Consider the following 26,016-nt stretch of genomic DNA (forward strand, 5'->3'; position numbering starts at 1 on the left):
GGGTTTCACTGTGGCACTGTGCGGACCAATTTCTCTAGCTGTGGTTCCAGTTTCAGAGCGTTGAAGTTTTCACCAGCATCTAAAACCAGTAATGTACGGTGTTTTAGAGCAACAGTCCCCAGCCCTTTTGGCACCATGGACCAGTTTTGTGGAAGTCAATTTTTCCACGGACTGGGGGGGCACAGTGGTTTTGGGCTGACACAGTTGTGCACTTTATTTCTATTAGTTTGACATAGTAGTTAAGTGTGTTGACTCTTATCTGGGAGAACCAGGTTTGATTCCCTTCTCCTTCGCTTGCAGCTGCTGGAATGGCTGCGGGTCAGCCCATAGCTCTCTCAGAGTTGTCCTTGAAAGGGCAGCTTCTGGGAGAGCTCTCTCAGCCCCACCTACCTCACAGGGTGTCTGTTGAGGTGGAGGAAGATAAAGAAGATTGTGAACCACTCTGATTCTCTGCGATTCAGAGTGGAGGGCAGGATATAAATCCAATGTCTTTTTCTTACATTGTAATATATAATGAAATTATTATACAACTAATGGCCTGGTTGCTAACAGGCCATGGACCAGTAACAGGCCACAGCCCGGGGGGTTCAGGACCTCTGCTTTGGAATGTTGGAGTAGAACCATGAAGACCTGTGCTGAAAGTCTTCCCTCAGCCATGAAGCCCACTAAGTGGTTAAAATCCAGAAAATTTAATTGGTTTAAATGCCTGAAATGGAAATATGGACTTATCCTGTGAATTTGCATCATTCAAAGTTGTCATCAAGTGTTAAACAAAATAGTAAAAAATAAATAACATAATTACTGAACAGGAATGTACACAAATGAGAGCTCTGGCTGGTTGATACCATCAAGAAATGTGATGCTTGTTAGGAACAATGTGTTTTCCAGAGGTCAAAGGTACCCCTGACGTTGTTTGTTTTATGGATGGATCTCAAGGACCAGGTCGTGGAACATGGTGGTTGCTGTGCCAGACAGAAGAGGAGTGGAAGCAGGTCACAGAAAGCTTCCGAGAGAGAACATCTTTGAGAGAGCGACAGCTCTACAAGCTCCTGAGTGAAGACTTTCTGCCAGAAATTTGCAACATGATTGCACAAAAGGTAAGACTGAATATTTGATTCAGTTGAGGCACCTTTGAGTATTGTAGGAGGCATAGTTCTTGGATGTGTGAAGAGAAAGATTCCAGGACTGAGATTCTGTGTTTAGATCATTCAAAATATATTGTTAGAATAACAATTTGTAAAAATTGAGTAACCGGGCAAGAGCGGAAACTGGAATACTGAAAAATACGAATTCCTTATGCATTTCTTTTTTAGGTCCTCAATAAACAAGAACTATTTTGTTTGGAGGAATTGGGGGTTCCATGACTGGACCAGAGAGCACGTTGAGTGCAGCTATTACACTTTTCTCTTTTCAGCATCCCAGTGTATATGGTATCTCTAACCCCAACCCCACTTTTTAGGTCAAAGTGTCACTGATGCAGGAAGGAGGTTGTCACCTTCTGGGGTGTTTGGCATGGCCCATGTGTGTAGGTACACATGTAGTCTCCTTTTGGTGCGTCCATTTCGTTTTCATGTTTCAAACTGCATGGGATGATTGGGATTTGGGTTTAGGGCTAATAGATAGATGAAACTGTCATAACAGATGGGGCTGACTGGATGATCTCTTAGTGATTTTTAGTGTAATAATTCTATGAGATTGTGAATCTCAAGGAAAGTTTCTAGTCTCAGCAACATTCTGACATATTGGAATCTATACATTTTTTAGCTTTGCGTTTGGAAAGTGTGTTGAAATCTGTCAGTCAGCATTTCAACACTGACATCTCTTAATTATGATTAATTAGAATGTAATGATTGCATAGATACGTTGAGAATAAACAAGGAAGGAATTGAGGAGAGATGCATTTAATGCAAAGTTTCTGTACAGATCTTGTTCTCATCTGAATTTACTTATTTCTCTAATTTCAGGAGAAACGGTTGCAGAGGATGGAATTTTCTCCCAGATGGATGTCTGATCATCAGCACATCAAACCAATGCGGCAAGAGGTAAGAGGCACCTTGGTGATGTGAGGGCTTGGCATGTTTCAGCTGTCTTCCAAAGCAGAAAACATCGTAGTAGCTGCAAAAGTAACATTGCATATTTGCTGTTTTATTATGTGGCAGCATGTTAAGCTGGCATATCTGATAACATTAGCCGTTATAACCTTGCTAGTCTTAACATCAGTAGAAATGATTAACACATATTTTTCTTATAATGACAGGATTGTTGCAACTTTCTGGATTACTAGGATGCTGGAATGTTATGGTCCAGGAGTGGCCAAACTTGCTTAACATAAGAGCCACATAGAATAAACAGTTGTTTGAGAGCCTCAAGACATGAATGTCAGATGTTTGAGGACGGAAGGAAGCAAGCAAGCAAGATGGGGAGAGAGAGAAAGAAAGCAACTTTAACTTTAAATGCCTTCTCCAGGCCGCCAGCTGGCTTGGAGAAGTGATTTAAACAGACAAATGCCTTTTCCAAGCTGGCTGATGGGGCAGTGGGGGCTTTGCGAGTCACACAATATGAGTGAAAGAACCATATGTGGCCCCTGAGCTGCAGTTTGGCCACCCCTGCTCTGGTCTAATGAAGAGTAGAATCAATCTGACTATCAGAAAAAGGTTGATAGTAGTGAGCCTGGACAGTGGTGATATTTATATAGTGTTACTGTCTAAAATGCAAGAAGTTCAGATAAGAATTTCAGATATCCATTCTGTGAGATCTGGTCCAAATTCTGGGCACAATTTCCAGTTTTCAAGCAAAGCTGTTTCTGAAATAACTTGTTAATTTCAGAAATCCTCCTTGATGTCAGATTTGAGATTGAGTGTTCCTATTGAATTCATGAAGAATGGGGTACTAAAACATCTGGGACAGATGTGTGGGAGAAGTGTAAGCAAGCAGAGACAATACAAAGTATGTAATTATTAGTTGCGGGCATTATTCTCAATATAAGGATTCACTGTTGTCCTAGTAACTAAATGCTTTGCACCAAATGCCTTGTTTCCCCAGATTTTTGAACTGCCTTGAGAATCCTGTAATAGCTTCTTTTAATTTTTTTCAATCCCAGATTTGGAAACACATTTTTGTGTGTCTTGGGATTTTATATATGAACATAGCACTCACAGAACTGTATATGCACTGTAGGAGTCCATTAAGCAGAGGAGCCAAGAAAAGGGTGCATATTGCAGAATTAGTTCAGTTTTCAGTCTAGTGACATGCAACAAAAAACCATCCACAGAGCAGGAGGATGTGTACTTATATGTGGCAGCAATTTCTCAAAGGCAAATGGGTGCTAATTAGTAATAGGCTCCATGGTACTAAGTATAAGTTAATTGATGTCTTTGGGGCTGAATGTTTCAGGCCTCCCTTAGATTCAACCCCATCCCCCTTGTAAGTTTTCTGGATACAAGACTCTGGACATGCCTATTTCCAGGAAAAGAAGAATGGCAGTTCCACATATACTTCTAGTTCTTTTTAGTTAGCAAAATTTGATACGAAGATATTGGGAGAAGGGGATTTGCTAGGCACAGCCTTCCTCATTTCCTGACATGTATCCCATCTGTGGGAGTAGCCCTTTCCTTATAGCTCTAAGATCTGGATGTTGCTTAAGTTTCTGATGTAACTCATCTGTGGGCTCCTAATCCTTCAGGGTATTTCTCAACAGGTGGTTCAGATTAGCTTCTCATTAAAAACCTTCCAAGAAGTACCTTCATTAAGGAGAAGCTACGGAAATCCTGGCAGAGACTGCACAGAGGGAGAGGGGAAGGGGCAAGAGTTGTGCAGTGTCTAGGATGAAGTAGAAGCTGTGAAGAGACTTTGCATGTTGTTAAAGTCTGGGAGGAGGCCTGTGTCAGCACGGAGAGCAGAGATCCAAAGTCCCTAAGCCTGTTGTTCTGCATAATAACCCATAGTGCCCTCTGCTGCAGATATGTGGGTGATGCAGCTAACCTGCTGGCATAAATTCTTGAGACCAGTGACATTTTCACTCACACTATATCACTCAACAGACTCAGTTAACTCAGTTGTTATGAGGATTTCTCACAGCTTTCCTCGAAGAAATGTTTGTTGTCGAATATATTTTGCCAGCATTCAGAAAGCAAGGATTTCTTGCTGGATAGAAATGAAGTAGCTTGAAGTTGGGACAAAATGAGAAGAGCTGCAGCTGAACCAAAATTGCACCCCCCCCCCAAAAAAAAATCGGTTAATACCATGTATGATGCCACTGGTTTTTGGAGTGCTTTACAGAACACCGTAAGCAGAAGGCAGATCCCTGCTTCAAGGAGCTTACAGTTGATGTTTATAGAGCAAAGACAACCAAGCATGGGGAAGAATAGCCATTTACACATACCTATACTTTTGTGTCAGCTGGAGATGAGGGCTCACACAGTTAAGCCAAAAGCTAAATATCTAACATTATTTTGACTCCATGTAAAAGTAAGGACTGAGCTGAGTGTTCTACAATGAACATTCTCAAAATGGAGACTTAGAGCCCTGTTAAGAAGAAGAATTACAGATTTATACCCCACCCTTCTCTCTGAATCAGAGACTCAGAGCAGCTTACAATCTCCTTTATCTTCTCCCTTCACAATAGACACCCTGTGAGGTGGGTGGGGCTGAGAGGGCAGCCTCTGCAATAGCTATGGCTGACCCAAGGCCATTCCAGCAGGTGCAAGTGGAGGACTGGGGAATCAAACCTTGTTCTCCCAAATAAGAGTCCATGCACTTAACCACTACACCAAACTGGCTCTCACAACACTTAATTTTTTCCATGCTGGTTCATACTCTTTGCAGCTTGAGTGACTGTTTCACCAAACAGGTCTGGTTGGTTGTAACCAGTGCTGCTAGGAAGAAGGAATGTTTCCATTCAAAATAAATGGCCCTTAAGCAGACCTGCAAAATGGCATACAATAAAAAAGATTTCACTGTGGATTACCTCTGTTTGCCCTCTGTGTCAGCCAAATCTGATTGACTGTATTGTTGGCATCACTGTTACAGAGGAAGAAGACCTTTTTTTTTAATATCACTGGAGCATTTGCAGTTGGAACTGTGAAAAGGCTGACAATCAAGTATTGCTGCCACTCAAATAACAAGACAGGAGGTTCTGGTTGCCTGATTGTGTATCAGGGGCCACATGTTCTGTCTGCATCACCTCCTATGAAAACAATCACCAGATGAGGAAGCTGTTTCACAAGTCAGCAAGCACTCAGAAATGTGCCTCTCCTATTTCATTTCCAGGTTTTAATACATGGGGTTAATTTTGTTTTCTGGGATAACTTGGTTTGTGTCCTCAGGGCAGTACTGCTACTAGGTCATCCATAATGAAGAGGTAATAAATGTCCACCAGCTCTCAGGATGAGGGAAGTCTTCATTCTGTGGACCAGACGTGATAAATGTTCAGATTTTTGAGACTGTAATTGGGGTAGTTGTCATCTGGTGGTTGCGTGCTAAGGGATGCGGCTCCCTTCAGCAGACTGCTCCAGCACAGCCCTCTCTATGAGCCCCCAAGGTACCACAGCACATTCCAGTAGGCACCGTCTAACAATACCAGCACTTCTTAATCCTTGGTCAGTGAGGGAGACAGACAACAGTTATCCAATTGGGAGAAGGGTTGCCAGCCTCAAGGTGGGGTCTGAGTTTCCCCAGAATTACAAATGATCTGCTGGCTACACTTACCCTGGAAGAAATGGCAGCTTTGGAGGGTAGACTTTGTGGTATATCAAAGATTCTAGGAGAAATTATAATCCTAGAGTAGCTACAGAGGGTGGATGCTCTAGGATTTCTCCATCTTTATGGCGTACCATAGAAACTAGGAGAAACTCACTGTCAGCTGTGAAGATGCTACAGGCTAGAGGCTTGTTGAGGATTAAGGAGGAGTGGAACTGCTGTCGGCTAGCACCCTCCTAGGGGATTTCAGAGAGGATTTTTTTTAAGACAGAGGAAATCCTGATGAGGATTTTGAGATGGGTATTTGTAAGTTGAGTGGAATATATCTGGATAGCAATACTTTATATCAACACAAATATTTAGAATCATAGGGTTAGTATGGCGTACAGAACACATGCAATACAGGCGGTGAGAGAAGAAGGCAGGGGAATTGCAGAAAATCCACAGAAGCAAGAAGAGACGGTAATTCCCAAGTCAGGTAAAGGCAGGCATGCCGACTTGCTGGCAGCACTTGTGGGATCTATTTGTTTTACTCAGCAGGTGCCAAGTAAGTGAGATTTCTTCCCTGCCCAGCCAGACTCTGCTTAGGGTGGCAGGCTGCACTGATTTGCAGCTTGGTGTAGCCTCAAGAATTGTGGATACCATTGAAGTCTGGAAGGCAGAACCCCTCCTTTGCTCTGACCCCCAGCAGTTGCTTGAGCAGTGAACTGGCCTTGGTCAGAGGTAATGTGGTAGACTGCAGGCTCTTTTATGACAACAGTGAAGAGTACAGATTTGGCAGTCACAGTTGGTCAGGTAGGTGGAAAGAAAAGCTGTACATATGGAACTCTTTCTGCAATGCTATTAGACATACAAGAGCTCAGTTGTGGTTAAGCATCCCTAATATATTTTATTTCCCAGGAATTTTTTGTTTCTGTAAGCTTATCGGATAACCTTTATAACCTGTGACTTGGTTCTTAAGCCTGACAGCCCTCCAATTGACTAGTCCTAAAATGAATTTGTAAATGTATGGCAGATGATGCACACAAAGCAGTTAATTCAAGAAAATGGACCAAGCTGTAGCAGCCATGTCAAGCCACACAACCACATTACATGGACAAGGGACTAAGCAGACATGTATATGTACACATACATTCACACTTGAGAGTGCTTCAGATTTTAAATGAATAAAATCATGGACAGATGTGTACACAAACATCACGCATTTGCAGACCATGTGATACACAAGTGAAAGACAAGACACAAGATACAGACTCTTACAGAGAGAAGTATACATAGGAAGCTGCTTTATGCTGAATAGACCATCAGTCCATCAAAGTCATTTATTGTCTGCTCAGACTGGCAGCAGCTTTCCAGGGTCTTCCACAGGATCTGGTGCCTGGTCCTTTTAACTGGAGATGCTGGGGATGGAAGCTGGGACCTTCTGTTTGCCAAGCAGATGTGCTCACTGAGCCATAGCCCTTCCCTGACCTGAGCACCTCTGGCTAAGCTTCCATTGAAGAAGGCTGGTCATTTGCATACTGCAGCTAAGATTGCTTTCAACCACATACCCTGCATACAGTGGCCTCCGCAGTAGTTGAAAGAGGCAATGCACACTGAGACCAGGTGGACATGCACATATGCAGCACTGAATGAAAGAGCTTACTATGGTGGGTGAAAGGAGGAGAAAAGATCAGAGAATGCAAAGGAAATCTTGCTGCCACTTGATCAGCAAAACTTGAAGCAGTGACCTTCTGACTGTGAGCCATGCAGCGCCCCTAGTATCCCAGAACTGCCTTACTACTTCCATTGCCTTGCTCTTGCTGGCATTAGAGTTGATGCTATTTTAGACTTTACACATGAGTATCACATGCTGTTGTTGCCAGTTTCTCCGTGCCTAACATACATTCATGAACAATGCAGCATTCTTGTACTATGTCAATAAATGTTTTTTTTTTAAAAACAAACATTTAAAAAATACATAGGAGGATGAGGAAGAGTTGGTTTTTATACCCCCCTTTTCTATTTTCTAAGGAACCTCAAAGTGGCTTACAATCACCTTCCCTTCCTCTCCCCACAACAGACACCCTGTGAGGTAGGTGGGGCTGAGTTCTGAGAAAACTATGACTGGCCCAAGGTCAACCAGCAGGCTTCATGTTGAGAAGTGGTTCTCCAGATTAGAGTCCACTGCTGTTAACCCCTACAACCATGCTGGCTTAGAACAGTCCTGATTCTCATTGCAACATGGTAAGACTCGGGTGGAATTCTAGCAGGAGCTCCTTTGCATATTATGTCACACACCCCTGATGTAGCCAATCCTACAAGAGCTTACAAAAAAGAGCCTTGGATTGGCTACATCAGGGAGATGTGGCCTAATATGCAAAGGAGCTCCTGTTAGAATTCCACCCTTCGTAGGACTTCTTCTACCAGTCCTTTGGGCAATTACCTGATTTCCCAGTATGCCTATCCACCTGGAGGGGAGCGGCATTTACTGTGTTATTTAGTGTGCTGCATGACTCCTTGTTTTGCTTTGCTAATAAAGACAAAAATAAATGATGTGTTTAGCCTCCTTGCTGAATGTTGCTGCTTCAGTGCAGAGCTGAGAAGGTGGCTTAATTACTTGAAGCTGGGCCTTTACCATTCTTTATAAGAGCTCTTTGTATTCTTTTCTACCAGCTGACACTATCACTTTAACAGTCAAAAGTTTAAAACTAGGCCTGATTACAAAATTTTCAAGTCTTGGGAAATATGTCCCTCCCTCGAAAGCTGAATTAAGATGTCATATATATTTTTGGAGACTTTCTTTTCCAATAGTCGTCATACAACCACAGCAACATCAGGCCCTACTGTGTCTGAACAAACTCTTCAGGGACAATCCTGTAAGTGGTCAGATGAAATGGACTAAATGATTTTAAAAGGTCTCTTCACTCTTTAATTGCTCTGATTCTCTTCAAATGATCCTCCTGGGATGTTGTTGCCATGGATTAATTGGGTACTGTGGCAACAGTACTTCAAATACACAAGATCATTCTGTAGAGTAGAGTTACACTCAAAGGATGCCTTGCCTTCTGATGTCAGGAGCAGGTGTTTGTATCCAATTCTCTGTCCTCTTTGCACTTTTCTCACAGGATATGGTTATGTTGAAAGCCATCCAAAGCTCTGATCTTTTTAACCCTTGCCTAACTGCAGTGTTCTACGACTGGCATACAGAACCATGAGCCTCCGAGTAGTTTTCCTTAATGTATGTCTCTTGCCAGTGGCTGGGGTGGAGATGATGTGCAGTGGTTCTCCAAGGGACCATTACGGAAGGAAATGACTGAATAGCATTTTGACAACAACAAAAATATAGAGCCACTTAGGGTATCTATAGAGGAAGCTTGCCTGCTTTCCCAGCAATTTGTCATTGCTTCCTCAGTTCATTTTTGCAGGCAGCTAAAAAAAACCCCGAAACAATGACCAAAGTCCACACACACACGGATTAATGACTGGTCTGGGCCAGAAGGGAAGTGATAAAGGCTGCAGTTGATCATTAATCCTCAGGAAATGCCTTGTGCTCTAAAGCTTAATTCCTACTAGAGCAGTAAACTTCTGTCTGGGGTATACCAGTAGTATACCACTTACAGATCACAAAGTTAGGAGTTACATGTGATTTAAATGTTAACCTTTTTCCTGATAAACTATCTCAATATTCTGATTGAGTTTTGGAAAGGAAAAGGGCTTTTTTTGTAGCAGGAACTCCTTTGCATATTAGGCCACAACCCCCTGATGTAGCCAGTCCTTCTGGAGCTTACAGTAGGCCTTGTACTAAGAACCTTGTAAGCTCTTGGAGGATTGGCTACATCAGGGGTGTGTGCCCTAATATGCAAAAAAGTTCCTGCTACCAAAAAACACTGGGAAGGAATAACAATTGTGCATGTGAGCCCATACCAACTGTCTGAAATGGTTCTGCATAGACACTATATTGCTATCACAGCAGCATGCGCATTGACATCACAATACCACATTTACAACTTTTATATAAAGGGATAGAACCTAAAGGGGTAATGGTTATTTCAGTAGTAATATCCTCTTTTAGCACTTGGAAAGGATCCACTCCCTGTATATCTGCAAGGCAGACAAAGATATTGATAGAAGTGTGAGTGTTACTTGGTGATGGTGGTAGAAAGTGCCATCAAGTTGCAGCCGACATATTTATTTATTTTTATTTATTTATTTATTTGGGATTTGTATCCCGCCCTTCCCACAAGTGGCTCAGGGCGGCTTCCAACAACTAGTCAACATAAATTTAACAATTTTAGATATAAAACAATTAAATAATTAACATTTAAACATTAAAACCAGTAACATTTCACTCCATAAAACAATACTGCTTAAAAGCAATAACATGTCATTTTATATAAACAGATGGCTGGCCAGTTACGTCAAGTTTTATCCCAGCTAGGTGTAGGCTAGCTGGAAGAGGGTCGTCTTACAGGCCCTGCGGAATTGAGCCAAGTCCCGCAGGGCCCTCACCTCTTCCGGCAGCTGATTCCACCAAGTGGGGGCCATAACGGAGAAAGCCCTTTCTCGGGTGACTTTCAAGCGGGCTTCTTTTGGCCCGGGGATAGAGAGGAGATTTTGTGTTCCTGACCTCAGTGCTCTCTGGGGAACATGTGGGGAGAGACGGTCCTTCAGGTAGGCAGGTCCCAGGCCATATAGGGCTTTAAAGGTAATAACCAGCACCTTGTACCGGACTCGGTACATCACTGGAAGCCAGTGCAGGGTCCGAAGACCCGGCCGAATGTGTCCCCACTTTGGGAGACCCAATAACAGCCGGGCCGCGGCATTCTGCACCAGCTGCAGTTTCCGAGTCCGGGCAGCCCCATGTAGAGGGCATTGCAGTAGTCCAACCTCGAGGTGACCGTAGCATGGATCACTGTTGCTAGGTCGTCACGCTCCAGGAAGGGGGCCAGCTGCCTTGCCCGCCTAAGATGAAAAAATGCGGACTTGGCAGCGGCTGCTATCTGAGCCTCCATCTTTAAGGAAGTCTCCAACAGCACCCCCAAGCTCCTGACTCTGTCCGCCGCCATCAGCGGCGCACCGTCAAAAGCTGGCAGGGGGGTCCCCCCTCCCGGGCCGCGGCGACCCAAGCAAAGGACCTCTGTCTTCGTTGGATTTAGCTTCAGCCCACTCAGTCTGAGCCACTCAGCCACGGCCCGTAATGCCCGGTCAAGATTTTCCGGGGCGCAGACCGGCTGGCCGTCCATTAGTAGATAGAGCTGGGTGTCATCAGCATACTGGTGACACCCCAGCCCATACCTTCGGGCAATCTGGGCAAGAGGCCGCATGTAGATATTGAATAACATCGGGGAGAGAACCGCCCCCTGGGGCACACCACAATCAAGTGTGCGCCTCTGGGATAGCTCCCCCCCTATTGCGACCTTTTGTCCCCGACCTTCCAGGAAAGAGGAAAGCCACTGTAAGGCCAACCCCTGAATCCCCGCGTCGGCGAGGCGGCACGTCAGTAGCCGATGGTCGACCGTGTCGAACGCCGCCGACAGGTCTAGCAACATCAGCACCGCCGAGCCACCCCGATCCAGATGCCGTTGAAGGTCATCTACCAGGGCAACCAACACTGTCTCCGTCCCGTGTCCCGGGCGAAAGCCGGACTGAAATGGGTCAAGGATGGAAGCGTCCTCCAGGAAAGTCTGTAATTGCATCGCCACTGCCCTCTCAATAAGTTTACCCAAAAAGGGCAAATTTGAAACCGGCCGATAATGTGCCAATTGGGCCGGATCTAAGGATGGTTTTTTTAGGAGGGGACGGCAACCCCATAAAGATTTGTAAGGCAAGAGATGTTCTGAGAAGGTTTGCCATTACCTGCTTCCACGTAGCAGCCCTGGACTTCCTTGGTGGTCTCCATCCAAGTACTAACTCAGCTGACCCTGCTGCTTAGCAGCTTCTGAGAACTGATAAGATTGAGCTAGCCTGAACCATTTAGGTCAAGGTGTAAGTTATTTAGGGATGGCCAAAATTATGGTTGACTTTTCGGACAAAAGTAGGAGTATGCATAACTCCTGTGTTGAAGGCTCAAGTGTCTGTTCTGGGAATCTTTTCTATTATCATAATCAATGTATGTAGTGGGAAGTGTAACTTCAGTGTACTGACAAAAAATGAATTCAGAATTCTCTACAATTTTCCAAGTTTTCTACCAAAAACTTTTGAGGAAAATTACATCATTGTAATGGAATGCTATATAGTCTACAGCTAGAACAGACATCTCATTTGCATAATGTACTTTGCACTGATGGATTTACAGAACTAGAACTGGGATTATAACATATTTGAGAATAATTGTAGTTTGGGTCTTTGGGTTGGGGGGACCTATAAGCAAGGGGGTTATATTGGGGCAGGTGTCTTCCTGACCTGGACAGCCCAAGCTAGCCTGATCTTGGTTGTCTCTAGGTTGGTTGTCTTGGTTGTCACTGTAGATTATGTTGGGTTGCGCTTAAAGTGGATTCACAAAACGTAGGTGGATATTCACCCTGACCTGGACAGCCCAAGCTAGCCTGATCTTGCCAAATCTTGAAAGCTAAGTAGTGTTGGTCCTGGATAGTATTTGGATAGGAGACCATCAAGGAAGTCCAGGGTCATTATGCAGAGGCAGGCAATGGCAAATCACCTCTGAATGTCTCTTGCCTTGAAAACTCTTATGGGATTGCCATAAGTCAGCTGTGACTTGTCAGCACTTTCCATGCCCATCTGAATTTTCAGAGTGGCACATCTTACCTTAATAATAACTTATATTGCATTCAAGACCTTGCCTACTTAGTAGAGAGAGGCCTGGCAGCTGTCATCCATGCCTCAAGGCTTGGTTGTCACCATAGATTCTGTTGGGTTGCACTGAAGGTGGATTCACAAATCGTAACTCTTGCTGAGTTCAGATCCAGCTTTAAAGAGGACTTGCTTTTGAATTGTGCAATGATTCTTGAACTATTGTTGATCGTGGACAGATGGCTATTAAGATCAGTTGAACTGGACCTTCCTACTTGTGATCCAATCTAGGCAAAAAATTAGATTGGCGGGAGTAGAGAACAATTACTTTTCTGTTGTGGCCACCACACTCTTTAAATCAGTTGCTTACAGACATTTGTGGAAAGATGTAATGTTCTTATTTCAACAAATGTATTTAATCTGGAATATTTAAAAATTGTTTGACCTAAGATTGGTTTTCAAAGATTTCAGGTTTTCACGGCTGGTAACATCATTAGGGTTTGTAGAATCTTTCGGGATCAAGTGCCGTGTTCTACTGGAGAAAGTTTTCCTTCCAGACGTTTCGTTCTCAGCTGCAGAGAACATCCTCAGTGGCGTTGCAGCCGGAGCAGGCGCTCAGACCTTCTTGGCTGCTGTGCATTGAGTGGGGCCAGGGCTGCTGGAGAGCTGCTATTTCTAGGCTGGACGGGGGTGTGATGAAAGGGCAATTAGTTTGTGGATGTGCCCATTGTTTGGTGGGGCTTCCTGGAAGGGTAGTGATAAGGAAACTGGCTGTTGAATGTGACCATTGTTCCGTGTTAATTGCTGGGAGGGTTGGAAGGGGTTTGAAGATAAGGAAGATGGTTGTTGACTGTGCTGATTGTTCTGTGGAATTTGCTGGTTGTTCTGAGACTTTCTGCAATTTATAGTCTGTAGGATGTTTTGCAGAGCTGGGTACCAAGATTGGTGAATGAAAATGCCTTCTTCCTTTCTGTTAAAATTGTGCTGGTGTTTGTAAATCTCAATAGCTTCTCTGTTCAGGCGGGTATGATAATGTGAGACCGTAGAAAGGACTTCAGTTCTTTCAAAGTGGATGACATGGTCTCCTTCTTGAAGTGCATGTTCAGCTACAGCTGATTTTAAAGAAGGAGTTAACAGTGAAGAATTAAACAGCTACAATAGGAGCACAGCACTTACAAACACTGTCAGAGGTATGCTGAACTAAATTCCCCCCTAACCTTTCCATCATTCTTGAGACTGTACTGTAACATTCAACAGCCAGTTTCCTTATAACTACCCTTCCAGGAAGCCCCACCAAACAATGGGCACATCCACAAACTAATTGCCCTTTCATCACACCCCCTCCAGCCTAGAAATAGCAGCTCTCCAGCAGCCCTGGCCCCACTCAATGCACAGCAGCCAAGAAGGTCTGAGCGCCTGCTCCGGCTGCAACGCCACTGAGGATGTTCTCTGCAGCTGAGAACGAAACGTCTGGAAGGAAAACTTTCTCCAGTAGAACACGGCACTTGATCCCGAAAGATTCTACAAACCCTAATAAGATTGGTTTGCTTTATATTATGATGCTTTGGTATACCCATTTAAATTGTATGGGGTAGGTGGTGGAATTATATATATATTCATTCCACCACCTACCCCATACAATTTAAATGGGTATATCAAAGCATCATAATATATATATGATAGAAGAGGTGAATACTTTGGCTCCATTTGTGTACTCCCATTGAGACTGCTGAAATTGTGGGGAGATGCTTTTCATAGGTGCAGAATGTTTGATAAACATTTACCACCTTTGTGTACATTCTGCTGTACTAAATGGGCACTGTTAATGTTCAGGATGTCCCTAAAGGATGGAGGTGGTGCTGGAATAGTGAATACTCTTTTGTTGGTAGCTAAGAAATGTTAATCTGAATGGACCACTTTTCTGGGCCATTTAGCTTGTTTGTTTAAAATATTACAGTACAGTCTCAAGAATGATGGAAAGGTTAGGGGGTATTTAGTTCAGCATACCTCTGACAGTGTTTGTAAGTGCTGTGCTCCTATTGTAGTTGTTTAATTCTTCACTGTTAACTCCTTCTTTAAAATCTGCCCATTTGATCATTGTAAGAATGAACAACAGGAAAAAAAATTGCAGAAAAAACATCCCACCATGAAATACTCTATTTTTAAAAGTATTTTTAGAAGAAGTTTAAAATTATTAAAGTTCTTATTTACAGTCTCTCTGTATCTAAGGATTTAAGAGGACTCCAGGTACATTTCAGCCATAGCCACAGTTTCAGGCACTGTGGCTTCAGTTTGCATAAGTGTATCATTTTCTGCAGGTAACCCCAATGGTGCTTAGTAGAATGGAGAAGCAGAGACGCAGAGAAGAAGAAGAGGAGCGCCAAATCCTTCTGGCAGTTCAGAAGAAAGAGCAGGAACAAATGCTGAAGGAAGAGAGGAAACGAGAAATGGAGGAGAAAGTGAAGGCAGTGGAAGGTATGTGGATCACTTTATGCGGTGGAATGCTCCTCTTGTTTTAGGGAGATGCTTTAACTGATTTTGGAAATGGTTTTGCTTTAGGTCAAGAGAGAAACCCAGTGGCCTTCCACCACTGATGTTTGGAAGAGTCAGGGAGGAGCAAGTTAAATAGAGAGTTTGATAACCCCCCTGTGCTTTTTTCTTAACAGGTTTCCATATGACCGAATTTGTAACTTGGGATGGGGGATGGGTGGCGGTGGAATGAATTGCTTCCTGTGCATGTAACTTCTGTTTATGTATGCTGCAGTCACTGCATTTGCACCTCACAACTCTTGTGTGACTTTACTTAGGCATTTAATGGCTGTTTAGTACGTATGACTGCTTACTTGACCTTCCTCCCATTCACAAAAATAATAACTGGATGGATTCTATTGCGCAAACAGCTGTGGTCATTCTCCTCTTGAGGAAACTGTAGTTTTCATCATCTGAGATCCCTTTCCTAGAAATCTTTGGCATTGTAACCCAGTCTAGCCTTCATAGAATCATAGTGAGAGATGCATATTGAAATATTGCTTATTTTGCCACCTTTGTGTATCTTCTCCTATGTGTATTATAAAGATGATCAGCATCTGTATTTTAGAGTTCATGCTATTCTCCAGGGTATTTTGCCTCAAAAATGCTCCCCATCAACTGAGTTGTCAGGTTCCACAATGCAGTTTTGCCATTTAGCAAGCTAAGGCTTCACATGGTCACCCGGGTATGGCATTTCTCCCTCATGGCTGCAGTGTGATCATGCAAACATATTGGTGAGCTGTTTTGTCTTTCCCTCACCTAATAGGTACCCTTCTTCTTAGCCAGATAGTAAAACCATGCTAAACCGCTGACCTTGATAGGCGTACCATGCTGTACAACCTTTTGTAAGCCATGCTGCAGTATCACTGCATTGATAGTTTGGGGCTTGAAGCTCCAGGAGTAGGAAAACAGCAGCACAACATTCCTCCTGATTTCATTACCTTTTGAAAGGATGACAGCAGTTCATTGGTGACTTACATGTATGTGAATGGAATCCTGGAATGGAGCCACCCCTGAGACTTTTGCATTTAGAAACTACTCAGAGATGCTGTGACTTTCTCCCCATCTGTAGAACGAGCGAAGAGAAGGAAGCTCCGGGAAGAGCGGGCATGGTTGCTGGCCCAAGGGAAGGAGCTTCCTCCAGAGCTTTCCCACCTGGATCCCAGCTCACCTGCTAGGGAAGAGAGGAAGGCCAAGGACCTGTAAGTATACTGACGCCATGTGGCATGAGAATTAGGACCATGAAATTTACAGATTCCTTATCCTGAAACGTAGCATTCATCATTAACAACTCTGTGCAAGAGCCAGAGTTGGAGGCTGAGAGGCTTTGTGTTCATTTTTGCATTTCCTCTTTGCAGCTTTGAACTGGATGATGAGTTTACCGCTATGTACAAAGGTCAGTCTCCACTCCAGACCTTTACTTTGCAGGATGTGTTTAAAAAAAAAACCAGTCAGTATTCTGTGTGCATGTATAACTTTGCCACCTTTTTCTACTGTTGACAGTTCTAGATGTGTTGAAAGCCCACAAGGACTCCTGGCCTTTCTTGGAGCCAGTTGATGAATCCTATGCCCCAAACTACTATCAGATCATTAAGGTAAGCATCTTAATGGGTAGGCTGCTAACATACTTCTGCATTCTGATCACTGGCTTGCAGATATCTGCTTTTGAGAGGGCCTTGTTGGGGCTTTCAAGGTCTATTATTGAGGAAAGGGCCGTCTCATATCCCCAAAACTTTGGAACTTCCTTCCCAGGGAAATTAGTCTGTTGCCCCTGTCATTATTTCCTGCCAGCAACTGAAGACTTTTTTTTTATTCCCTCATTAACTCTTATTAGACCTGTTTGCATTTTATTTAATTGTCTTAAATAAAATAATGTGTATATATTTATATTTCAAACACTGCCTTTAATGTTTGTAAACATTTAATGTTCTGTTTGCCACCTTGGGGGCCCAGTATTGTTGGAAAGGCAGCATAGACATGTTTTAAATAATGTTACGACTGAAGCAAAGCTTGATATTTTTCAGTCCCCCATGGATATCTCGAGCATGGAAAAGAAACTAAATGGAGGGCAGTACTACACCAAGGAACAGTTTGTAGGAGATATGAAGACCATGTTCAGGAACTGCCTTAAATACAATGGTGAAAACAGTGGTAAGAGCTTTAGAAATGGTTCTTTCTGTTAAGTGTATTTTCTCACACAGCCCAAGCCTTTCTCAGTCTCTCTTGCATTTGTTGAAGTGGAAATGCAAGGAGATGGAAAAGCCAATATTGCTAATTCACATTTGAAAATCAAATATATTTTCATGTTCAGTTGGTCTACTTCTAAGGGAGTCATACTTATTTTAAAGGTTGGATTGTGTGGCAGTGTGCCAGGAAGTAAAGAAGCTGGTAGGATCAGAAAAACATAAGAGCCGCCTTCTGGATCAGACCAGGGATCCATCTAGTCCAACATCTTGTCTTACATAGTGTGACTGACCAGATGCCCAGAAGTACCACAGCAGGGGCACAAAGCACACACACACCCCAATTGCATCTCGTCCAGCACCTGGCCTTGTAGCATGGACATTTTGCAGAGGAACTTGGGTTCATAATGGTTTTGTGAAAGGTCTGAAGCAGACAAGAGTGATAATGCAGGGCAGTTTCTTCCTAAGTAAGCTGCCCTAGACTGCAGATGTAAGAGTGAGGTATTGAACCTCTGGTCCACACTATGGTGTTCCAGTATCAAACAGTATGGGTAATTTTGAAACACAGAATAAGACTTAAGTCATGTACTGAAGTCCATAGGTCTTTTTGGTTCCAGTTCTGCTTAATTTTAAGATGATGATGATGATGATGATGATGATGATGATGATGATGATGATGATAATCTTGTAGCAGTAAAGAGAGTCTGGAGTTTGAAAGTAGGCCTAAACAGAAGAAAAAGTATGAACATTCACAGTGCCTCTGCCTAGGAAACCCATTTTTGTTAATTTTGCTCTTTAAACACAGAATACACTAAAATGGCTTACAACTTGGAAAGATGTTTTCACCGGGCAATGATGAAGCACTTCCCTGGAGAAGATGGGGACACGGATGATGAGTTCTGGATCAGAGAAGATGGGAAGCGGGAGAAAAGAAGTCGCCGGACTATACGCTCTAGTGTTTGGACACGATCCAAGGACTCTGAAGGGCTCGGCAGGAGACAACAGCATCTGCAAAATGGAGGAAAACTTCCACCACATAGGGCAAAACATCGAGTTCCCAGTTCTTCGTCTTCCTCCTTATCTTCTTCTGTGGACGATCCAAGTAGCAGTTCATTGCCACCCACTGGGGAGGTGGCCTCTTCCAATGGCCGAGGCTTCCTGCAGTCACACCACTATGGTGGAATGCCCAGCCATGTATCTCATCCTGGGCAGATGGTAAATACCAGTTTAGTAGGTCAATGGGGGTGGGGGAATATTTGGACAGAAATTGTAGCCAAATCCCAAGAGGCATTCAAGCCTCTCTTCCTTTGTTATACCCTCCTTGATGTTGTAATCATCTTTGCTTCTTTCCTGATTATTTCCCCCTTGGTGGAGTTCACATCACACTTGAAAAAATCCATCTACTTGTTGGAAGAAAGAGTCGTATCTGGACCAGTGTTCCCTCTAAGCTGAGTTAGCATGAGCTAGGTCACAGATTTTTAGCCTCCAGCTCTCAGTTTTTTTAATATGACCAGTAAACAGTCCATTGGTTCATATTCCAAAGATATTCCTCTCAGATTTTGAAAGGCTCATCTAGGCCAGCCATCTGCCAGAAAGGCCAGGCCTCTTAGCCTTATACACATCAAAAGATGGTTCAAGAAACAAAGGTCAGTGTTCTAAAAAATTAGAAAATCTGACTTGAGGGAAAAATTCCTGTAATAAAATGATCGTGAATAACCTGTTAAAACTTCCCAAGGAGTGTATGATTTGAGCTCTTGTCTACAACAGCTACCACTTGGTCTGCACCTGAAAAAAATCCCTAATGCTTCAGAAGAAAAAAATCATCTGGGTAGGAGTTTCTTATTTGAACCCACTAGATCATTGATAGTCACTCTGTGGCTTGGAATACAGGCATGGCTCTGTGACATGCTGCCTGTGGCTCTCCTGAGCATCGTTCCTGATCATGTGACATCTGCTCCATTTCAGGAAAGTGGGCAAAGACCTCAGCCAGTGGAGCATGTGGTTAACAGTTAATTTAATTTTTGGATTTATACCCCACTCTATCCCGCAAGCGAGCTCAGGGCGGCTTGCAACAATAAAAATAGACATCAAGTTAAAAAACATCATAAAACAATTACTATAAAGTCAATATTTCAAACATAGGCAGCAAACATACAGCAGCATGTAGGCCAATGACTGTCAACACTATACAAGCACCATGATCATAAGATGCTGGGGGGAAGTGATGGCTTTCAAAAGGATGGCTGCTGGATCAGTTTAAAAGCCTGGTGGAAGAGTTCCGTCCTGCAAGCCCTGTGGAACCTTGATAAGTCCTGCAGGGCTCGGCTCTCTAGCGGGAACTCACTCCATCAGGTAGGGGCCCAGACCGAGAAGGCCCTGGCCCTTGTTAAATCCGGTCAGGCGTCCTTAGAACCAAGGACTGCAAGAAGATATTGTGTAGCCGTTGATTCTGAAGATGAAAAACATTGTCCTCCACTTCTCTAGTGTGCCGTTCTTCAACTGGCAGCCACAGGTGTTCATCATAGTGGGATTGAGCCTTGCATACCATCACTTTCAGTATGTTTTTAGAGAGGAAAAACTGGAAAGGTTGAGAAGCAGCTAGATATGCTTATTTTTTTGAAGTAAAGAACAGGTGCCACATAGATTGAAAAGTGAATTCTGAATCTGAAACAATTGAAGGCTTTTTTTTTTTACAAGTTCTGTTTCCTACCAACCCTCATGTGATTTCTTCTCTTCAGAGGCCAGCAGTGCCAGGACCGTTTGGCTCTCTGCATGGGTCAGATCCTGCAAAACCATATGGATCACCACGAGTACCGGAACCACACCCTGGTGAACCAAGTCAGCAGCACCAGCACTTTGCCATGCAGGTAAGAAACAGGCTCTGAAGTGAAAAGTTCTGTGGCTGTAGGTGTTTGTGTGTGTTTGCCCATTTAATTTAATTATTTCCCCACAAGGGTTAGTGTGATAAAGGTTTTGTATGGTGTAAGTCCAAAAAGAAAAGACTCAAGAATCAAAGCAGCAAATCAAAGTGGAGAAGGAAGTTGGGCAGCAGCAGGGCAGAGGGTACCACCACCAAATTCCTCCTCTGGGCACACATGCACTTTCACCTCTTCAGCCAGACTCTCAGGCAGGGAGATTGCCAGCCTCCAGCGTGATTTAGAGCCTACCAGTCAGCTGATCGCTGGGCCCTTTAAATCGCTGGCAGGAGAGTGGGGTGGTGGTTGCTCAAGCGGTGGTGGCAGGGGGGAAGGCTGTGGTGTTGGGCCCCCCCCCATCAGGAAGGCCTAGTTGGGAGGCCCTGGCAAGAAGTCAGAAGGCAAAGTCTTTACAGCCCCCCTCCCCCCATAGCCATGGGCCTGCATACCTATACTGTGACAGAATTTGGTTTGGATGTATATTTCATGCCCAAGTTTGTTTTTCTTTTTTTCCAAAACAGAGCTAGTTGAGAGCCAGTTTGGTGTAGTTGTTAAGTGTGTGGAATGGCCTTGGGTTAGCCATTCAGAGAGAAGGGTGGGGTATAAATCTGCAGTCTTCTTCAAACTTAGTTCCTAGTCTGTTTTGTTAACTCTATTCTTTGTGGGCTAATTTACTGCTATTCACAGATCTTACTAAGCACTGCAATCAGCTATATTTACTGCTATTCACAGATCTTACTAAGCACTGCAATCAGCTATAATTGCCCAGTTACTTATGCATCTTGACTCTGACTAACCCTCCCCAAAACACCTATATGTAATGACTGAGAAAGTCCTCTTTCACTGTATCTGAAGAAGTGTGCTTGCACAGAAAAGCTTATACTTTGAATAACTTTGTTGGACTTAAAGGTGCCCCTCTGGACTCAAATGTTGTTCTCGTGTTTTCAATATTGGGCTGCCCCCTTGAGGACTAGAAATGTTCTTAAAGCTTCAGTGCAGAGATCTGAGATTCTCCTCAATGCATAACTTTTGTGCAGTATCCACGTACATATTATTGAAGACAATATCAGGTGCACATAATTGTAAACTGTCCTTTCCTGTTGGGAGACGGTTCAATGGCATGTGGTTCTAGATTCTTCCAGAGACATTCCCTGTTCTGTAATTTGTGCTTTGCTATCACTTAAATTGGACCTACCTTCTTTGCCTCTGTTTTGTTCTTTAGTCTACTGTTGGACTGAATGATCCCAGAGGACATCGACTTCCTGCTCCAGAAAAACAGGTATGTGCAGGACCAGTGCCTGTCTCTGCAATGGGACCACAGCCCAGATCCCTGCAGCTTGGTCGGATGAGCGGCCCTCCCACGGATGCCAGTATGTATTCCCCTGCACAGTTCCAGCAAGGATTCCTTTCTCCAAGGCACAATGGACCTCCTATGAGACAACCAGAGACCTCAGAGCTTCCTCCCAGCCATATGTACAGACCGTTTAAGTACCTAAACCGAGCACATCCTGCTGTGTGGAATGGAAGCCACGAGGCAGCAAACCAGATGGCCCTGGGAGTAGACAAGAAGCTTCCCATGGGCCCACGCCACCCTTTGCCACCTCGTGCTCTGAGTCACATGATGGACCCCCGGGCACTGAGACCGCCCTTGCCACCCAACCAGTGGACTGAGCAATCCAATTTCCTACCTCATGGAGTTCCACCCTCAGGATATATCCGACAACCAGGGAAAGCCCCTGGACAGAGAATGCAGCAGCAGCTACCAGCCTCACTGTTTGGGCCTCCCCCTCAAGTGCAGAGAGGAGGCCAGGGTGGGGATTCCATGATGGACAGTCCAGAAATGATTGCCATGCAGCAGCTCTCCTCCCGGGTATGCCCACCTGGTGTGCCTTACCATCCCCGCCAGCCTCCTCCCCCACACTTGCCTGGACCCTTCCCACAGCTGGCCCGAGTGGCGTCTACCAACGTTCAGCCTCCAAAGCCAACTTTAGGGAATGGGAACTCTCAGGATGCCAGTCGGACAATAGACCCAGAGAACAACAGAGGTAATGTATGTCCTTGCTTTGTTAAGGCAAAAACATAACAGCTATATCAGCTGAGTGACTCATTTAGGTCCAGCTTATTTCATGTGTGCTTTGCTTGACATTTCCCACAATCACTTGAGCTAGCAAGGGGGTTCCCATTGGATGACTGGTTTGTGGAGGGAGGATGGCTCGTGTTCAAGTTTCACCATATATAATGATTTACTATGAACATAATACACGTCTTATCCATGGTGTGTGTGCACTGAAGTGGCCCTGCAATGGGCAAGGTGAGCTCGACTGGTTCAAATAATGGATTTTATAGGGTGCCATTAAGTAAGAGTAAGAGATGGATCTAAAACTATGTACTAGGAAATTGTTCTGGTCACAGTAATGTTTAATGCAGAACTTCCAGTCTGGAAACTCTGCACAGGCATGACTTGTACCCCATATTAATTAATTAATGAATTTTATTTTAGGCAATTTAATCAGTATAAACTGTTACTGATCAGTATAAACTGTTATACTGTTTAATCAGTATAAACAACAGAGTCTTATGGAACCCCAAAGGATAATATATTTATTATTAAGTTTTTGTAGCCTATACCTTGTAGCTTACACCTTTGAGTCCATCAGAGATTAATTCCATAATAAATTGGTTTCTCTATAAGGTGCCATGAGGCTGTTGCTTTTCCTACCATAGATTAATACGGCCACCCCACCAAATATGTAATTTTTGTATGAGGAGTGGGGTGTTTGGGATTTATCACTTCAGGGACCAGAGAGTTATGGATGAGTTCTTTCTGCACTTTTTGTTAGCTAGGAACAATTGTAGTGCCTGAGTTAAACGCCATAACTGCCAGAATTAAAAAGAGGCAAAGGTTGGTCTTCTTGACCTTTGCAATTGTTTGTAGGTAGATCAGTTGTGTGCTTCCTGTCTTGCCTTAGTCACACATGCCTACTTTCTTATACCTAAAAGTGACGCTTGCATCAGGTAAACCAATTTTTCACCTGATTCCCATTGTCCTTTCTCTGATGTGTGCATATTGTACTTATGCATGATGTGATTGAGATGCTGACAGTGTTATGCTGTGTAACTTGAGACTTAAGCAGCATCTCTTAAAAATGAGTCCTAGGAGGAAGGTGAGCAAGAAAAGAATACATATAGTGAGGGATACCCCAGCTGATTCAGCATAGCTGAACCAAGGTGTAGGTAGGAGAAAGAAAATACATGTTTAATGCTGGAAGGCAAGCTGATCGTAGGATTGGTGCCTTGAGGCTCTTCCTAGACATTTGCTTAGATGCAATTCACAACTACCCCACTGCTTTGGTATATGAAGCACGCATAAAGTTTGCTTCAACCTCTGCTGTTTTAGCTCCATTTTGATTTTGAAGGGACTCTGGTAACTTTATTTCAGTACCTTCTGTTAACTTTCAAAATTCCTGCTATAGCCTGTGAAATTATCTTAATGGGATTTTCCAGAAACCTGGTACAAACACAGTGTTAATAGGGATTAGGAACTGAACTCAGAGCTTTGGAACCAATCCCTCCTTCCCCTGTCCACCCTTTTATGAACTTCCCCATTCCTTTTTCCCCCCGGTTCAGTGTTGTGGTTAACTCTTGCTAACCATACATCAAATGAGTATGGGGACATTCCTAAAATCCCTGTTCAGTAATCTTGTTTAATAGTGTATCTGCACCAGTGTTCCCTCTAAGCTGAGTTAGTGTGAGCTAGCTCAGTTTTTTAGCCTCCAGCTCACACATTTTTATCTTAGTCAGGAAGGAGGGCCCCAGAGCAGACTGATTAACACATGGTATTCACTGCCACAGGAGGTGGTGGCGGCTACAAGCATAGACAGCTTCAAGAGGGGATTGGATAAACATATGGAGCAGAGGTCCATCAGTGGCTATTAGCCACAGTGTATTGTTGGAACTCTTTGTCTGAGGCAGTGATGCTCTGTATTCTTGGTGCTTGGGGAGGCACAGTGGGAGGGCTTCCAGTAGCCCTGGCCCCACTGATGGACCTCCTGATGGCATTTGTCTTTTTGGCCACTGTGTGACAGAGTGTTGGACTGGATGGGCCATTGACGTGATCCAACATGGCTTCTCTTATGTTCTTATGATTTATGCAGTAGCCAAATTGCTTGCTCACAACTTTTCATGCTAGTAGCTCACAAAGTAGAATTTTTCCTCACAAGACCCCAACAGCTTAGAGGGAGCATTGATCTGCACTGGGTCTCTTAAAAGCTGAAAATGAGAGCCTAAACCAATTACTCAAAAAGGGAGATGTGAAGTCTTAATATAGCGGGGGGAGGGGGTTTCTGTGAGTTGCTGTGAAGAACAGGATTTGAACTGTTTGTTTTCCCCATGTATGACTAAATGAAAGCCATCTGGTTTGTCTTCCATTTGCACAGTGGACCCTCCATCAGGAGTGGAAGAGAAAACTCAGTGTGTTGGCCTTCCAGAAGGGACATATCCCAAGCTGCTACCTCATTCCAAGTCCCCTTTGCAAACAGAATACTCCAGACCAAGCATGACACAAGAAGGGGATGGAAATGATTCTGGAACTAAAAATGACCCAAAAGCAATGCAGAACAAAAGCACATGGTCAGCGGAGGGTACCTATATAAACCCAGAAGCCCAGGGGTGTTCGAGGGACGTTTCAACAGCAGCAGAAAGAGGGCCTGCCCCTGAAAATGGTGCTGTAGGTGCCGAAGGGCCATCCAGTGGATCAGAAGGGAAACCAATGCCTGCTAATTTCTTGGAGAAGCCCCGTTGCACTGGAGGGAAAAATTTGCTGGAAGCCACTGTGCCTTGCATGGGACAGAGTACCAGTGCTCCTGCTGGTGTGGATGGCAATCCAGTGGGAAGCAGCGCTGCCCAATTTGGCCCTCTCTACATGCACAGCTTGGAGTATCCAAATTCAGCTACGCGTTACCACATCAATTCAGGACTGCAGGGGTTCAATCCTATGATGGGAGGAAAGCCCCCTCCAATGTCCCACGCTCAACATTTTCCTCCTCGGGGCTTTCAGCCCAATAACAGCCCCCCTGGTGTCTTCCCTCGCTATCGTCCTCATCAGGGAGTGCCATATCCTTACCAGCCTCAGCCCTCTCCTTCCTATCACCATTACCAGCAGCCTCCTTATTATGCTTGTCCACAGGGTTACTCAGAGTGGCAGAGGCCTTTCCCTCCACAGTCCAGTCCGACTGGGCATCCGCCTACCCAGCCACCTCTGGTCAGGCCCCCTTTCTCGGACAGAGGGACCATGGGTGGTGGCATGCAGGGCTGCGAGGTGGTCAGTGCCACTTTGGCTTCCCCGAACCGAATGGATATGGCGAGCGCCAAAGAGGTTCCAAGCAGTGGGCAAGAGCTGCCCCCCGAGGCCGAGAAACCAGATGAGTCCCAGGAGAGGCCTGAGAGTCCCAAAGAGTTTCTTGATTTGGACAACCATAACGCGGCTGCCAAGAGGCAGAGAACTGTGGCAACAGGAGAGTATCTCTATGGCTCTCCCCCTCCGCCCATGAGGTCCGGGATTGGATTTGGGCCATCTGCTTTCCCACCTCATGGTGTCATGTTGCAGGCAGGTTCTCCTTATGCATCACGGCATCCAGCCAATCACTTCCAGTCTAGGGCTTATGGACCACCAGTGAATGCTCACTTGTCAAACCATCCGGTTGCCAATCAAGTAAATGGTCTTGCTCATGAAGGACCCCTGTACCGTTGCCAAGAAGAAAACGTGGGACACTTCCAGGCCTTAATGATGGAGCAGACGGGACGTGGAAGTGGCATGGGAGGACTGTCCCCCGATATGTATAGACCATCAGGGTAAGACTGTTCTCCATGGGGAGAGGGTGGTGGGCGTGCCCAATTCTGGTTACTGTCACAAAGATGAGAATCCAAAGAGTTGCCTACAGTGATGTAATACAGGTCAGATT

The 26,016-nt window shown here is 44.4% G+C and overlaps 1 protein-coding gene across 1 annotated transcript in view; it reads left to right on the forward strand.

Annotated features, from left to right (window-relative positions):
- Positions 1-26,016, forward strand: part of LOC132576545 (chromatin remodeling regulator CECR2) — a 163,962-nt gene that overhangs the window by 135,104 nt on the left and 2,842 nt on the right. The window contains exons 7-17 of the mRNA XM_060245787.1: positions 937-1,097; positions 1,965-2,042; positions 14,748-14,904; positions 16,031-16,160; positions 16,317-16,354; positions 16,462-16,553; positions 16,983-17,109; positions 17,947-18,356; positions 19,880-20,008; positions 21,279-22,101; positions 24,493-25,906. Of these exons, the coding sequence (XP_060101770.1) occupies positions 937-1,097; positions 1,965-2,042; positions 14,748-14,904; positions 16,031-16,160; positions 16,317-16,354; positions 16,462-16,553; positions 16,983-17,109; positions 17,947-18,356; positions 19,880-20,008; positions 21,279-22,101; positions 24,493-25,906 (3,559 nt within the window). The remainder of the gene's footprint in view (positions 1-936; positions 1,098-1,964; positions 2,043-14,747; positions 14,905-16,030; positions 16,161-16,316; positions 16,355-16,461; positions 16,554-16,982; positions 17,110-17,946; positions 18,357-19,879; positions 20,009-21,278; positions 22,102-24,492; positions 25,907-26,016) is intronic.

The sequence above is a fragment of the Heteronotia binoei genome, chromosome 8 (genome assembly GCF_032191835.1).
Source record: "Heteronotia binoei isolate CCM8104 ecotype False Entrance Well chromosome 8, APGP_CSIRO_Hbin_v1, whole genome shotgun sequence".
In the NCBI taxonomy this organism is placed as follows: Eukaryota; Metazoa; Chordata; class Lepidosauria; order Squamata; family Gekkonidae; genus Heteronotia; species Heteronotia binoei.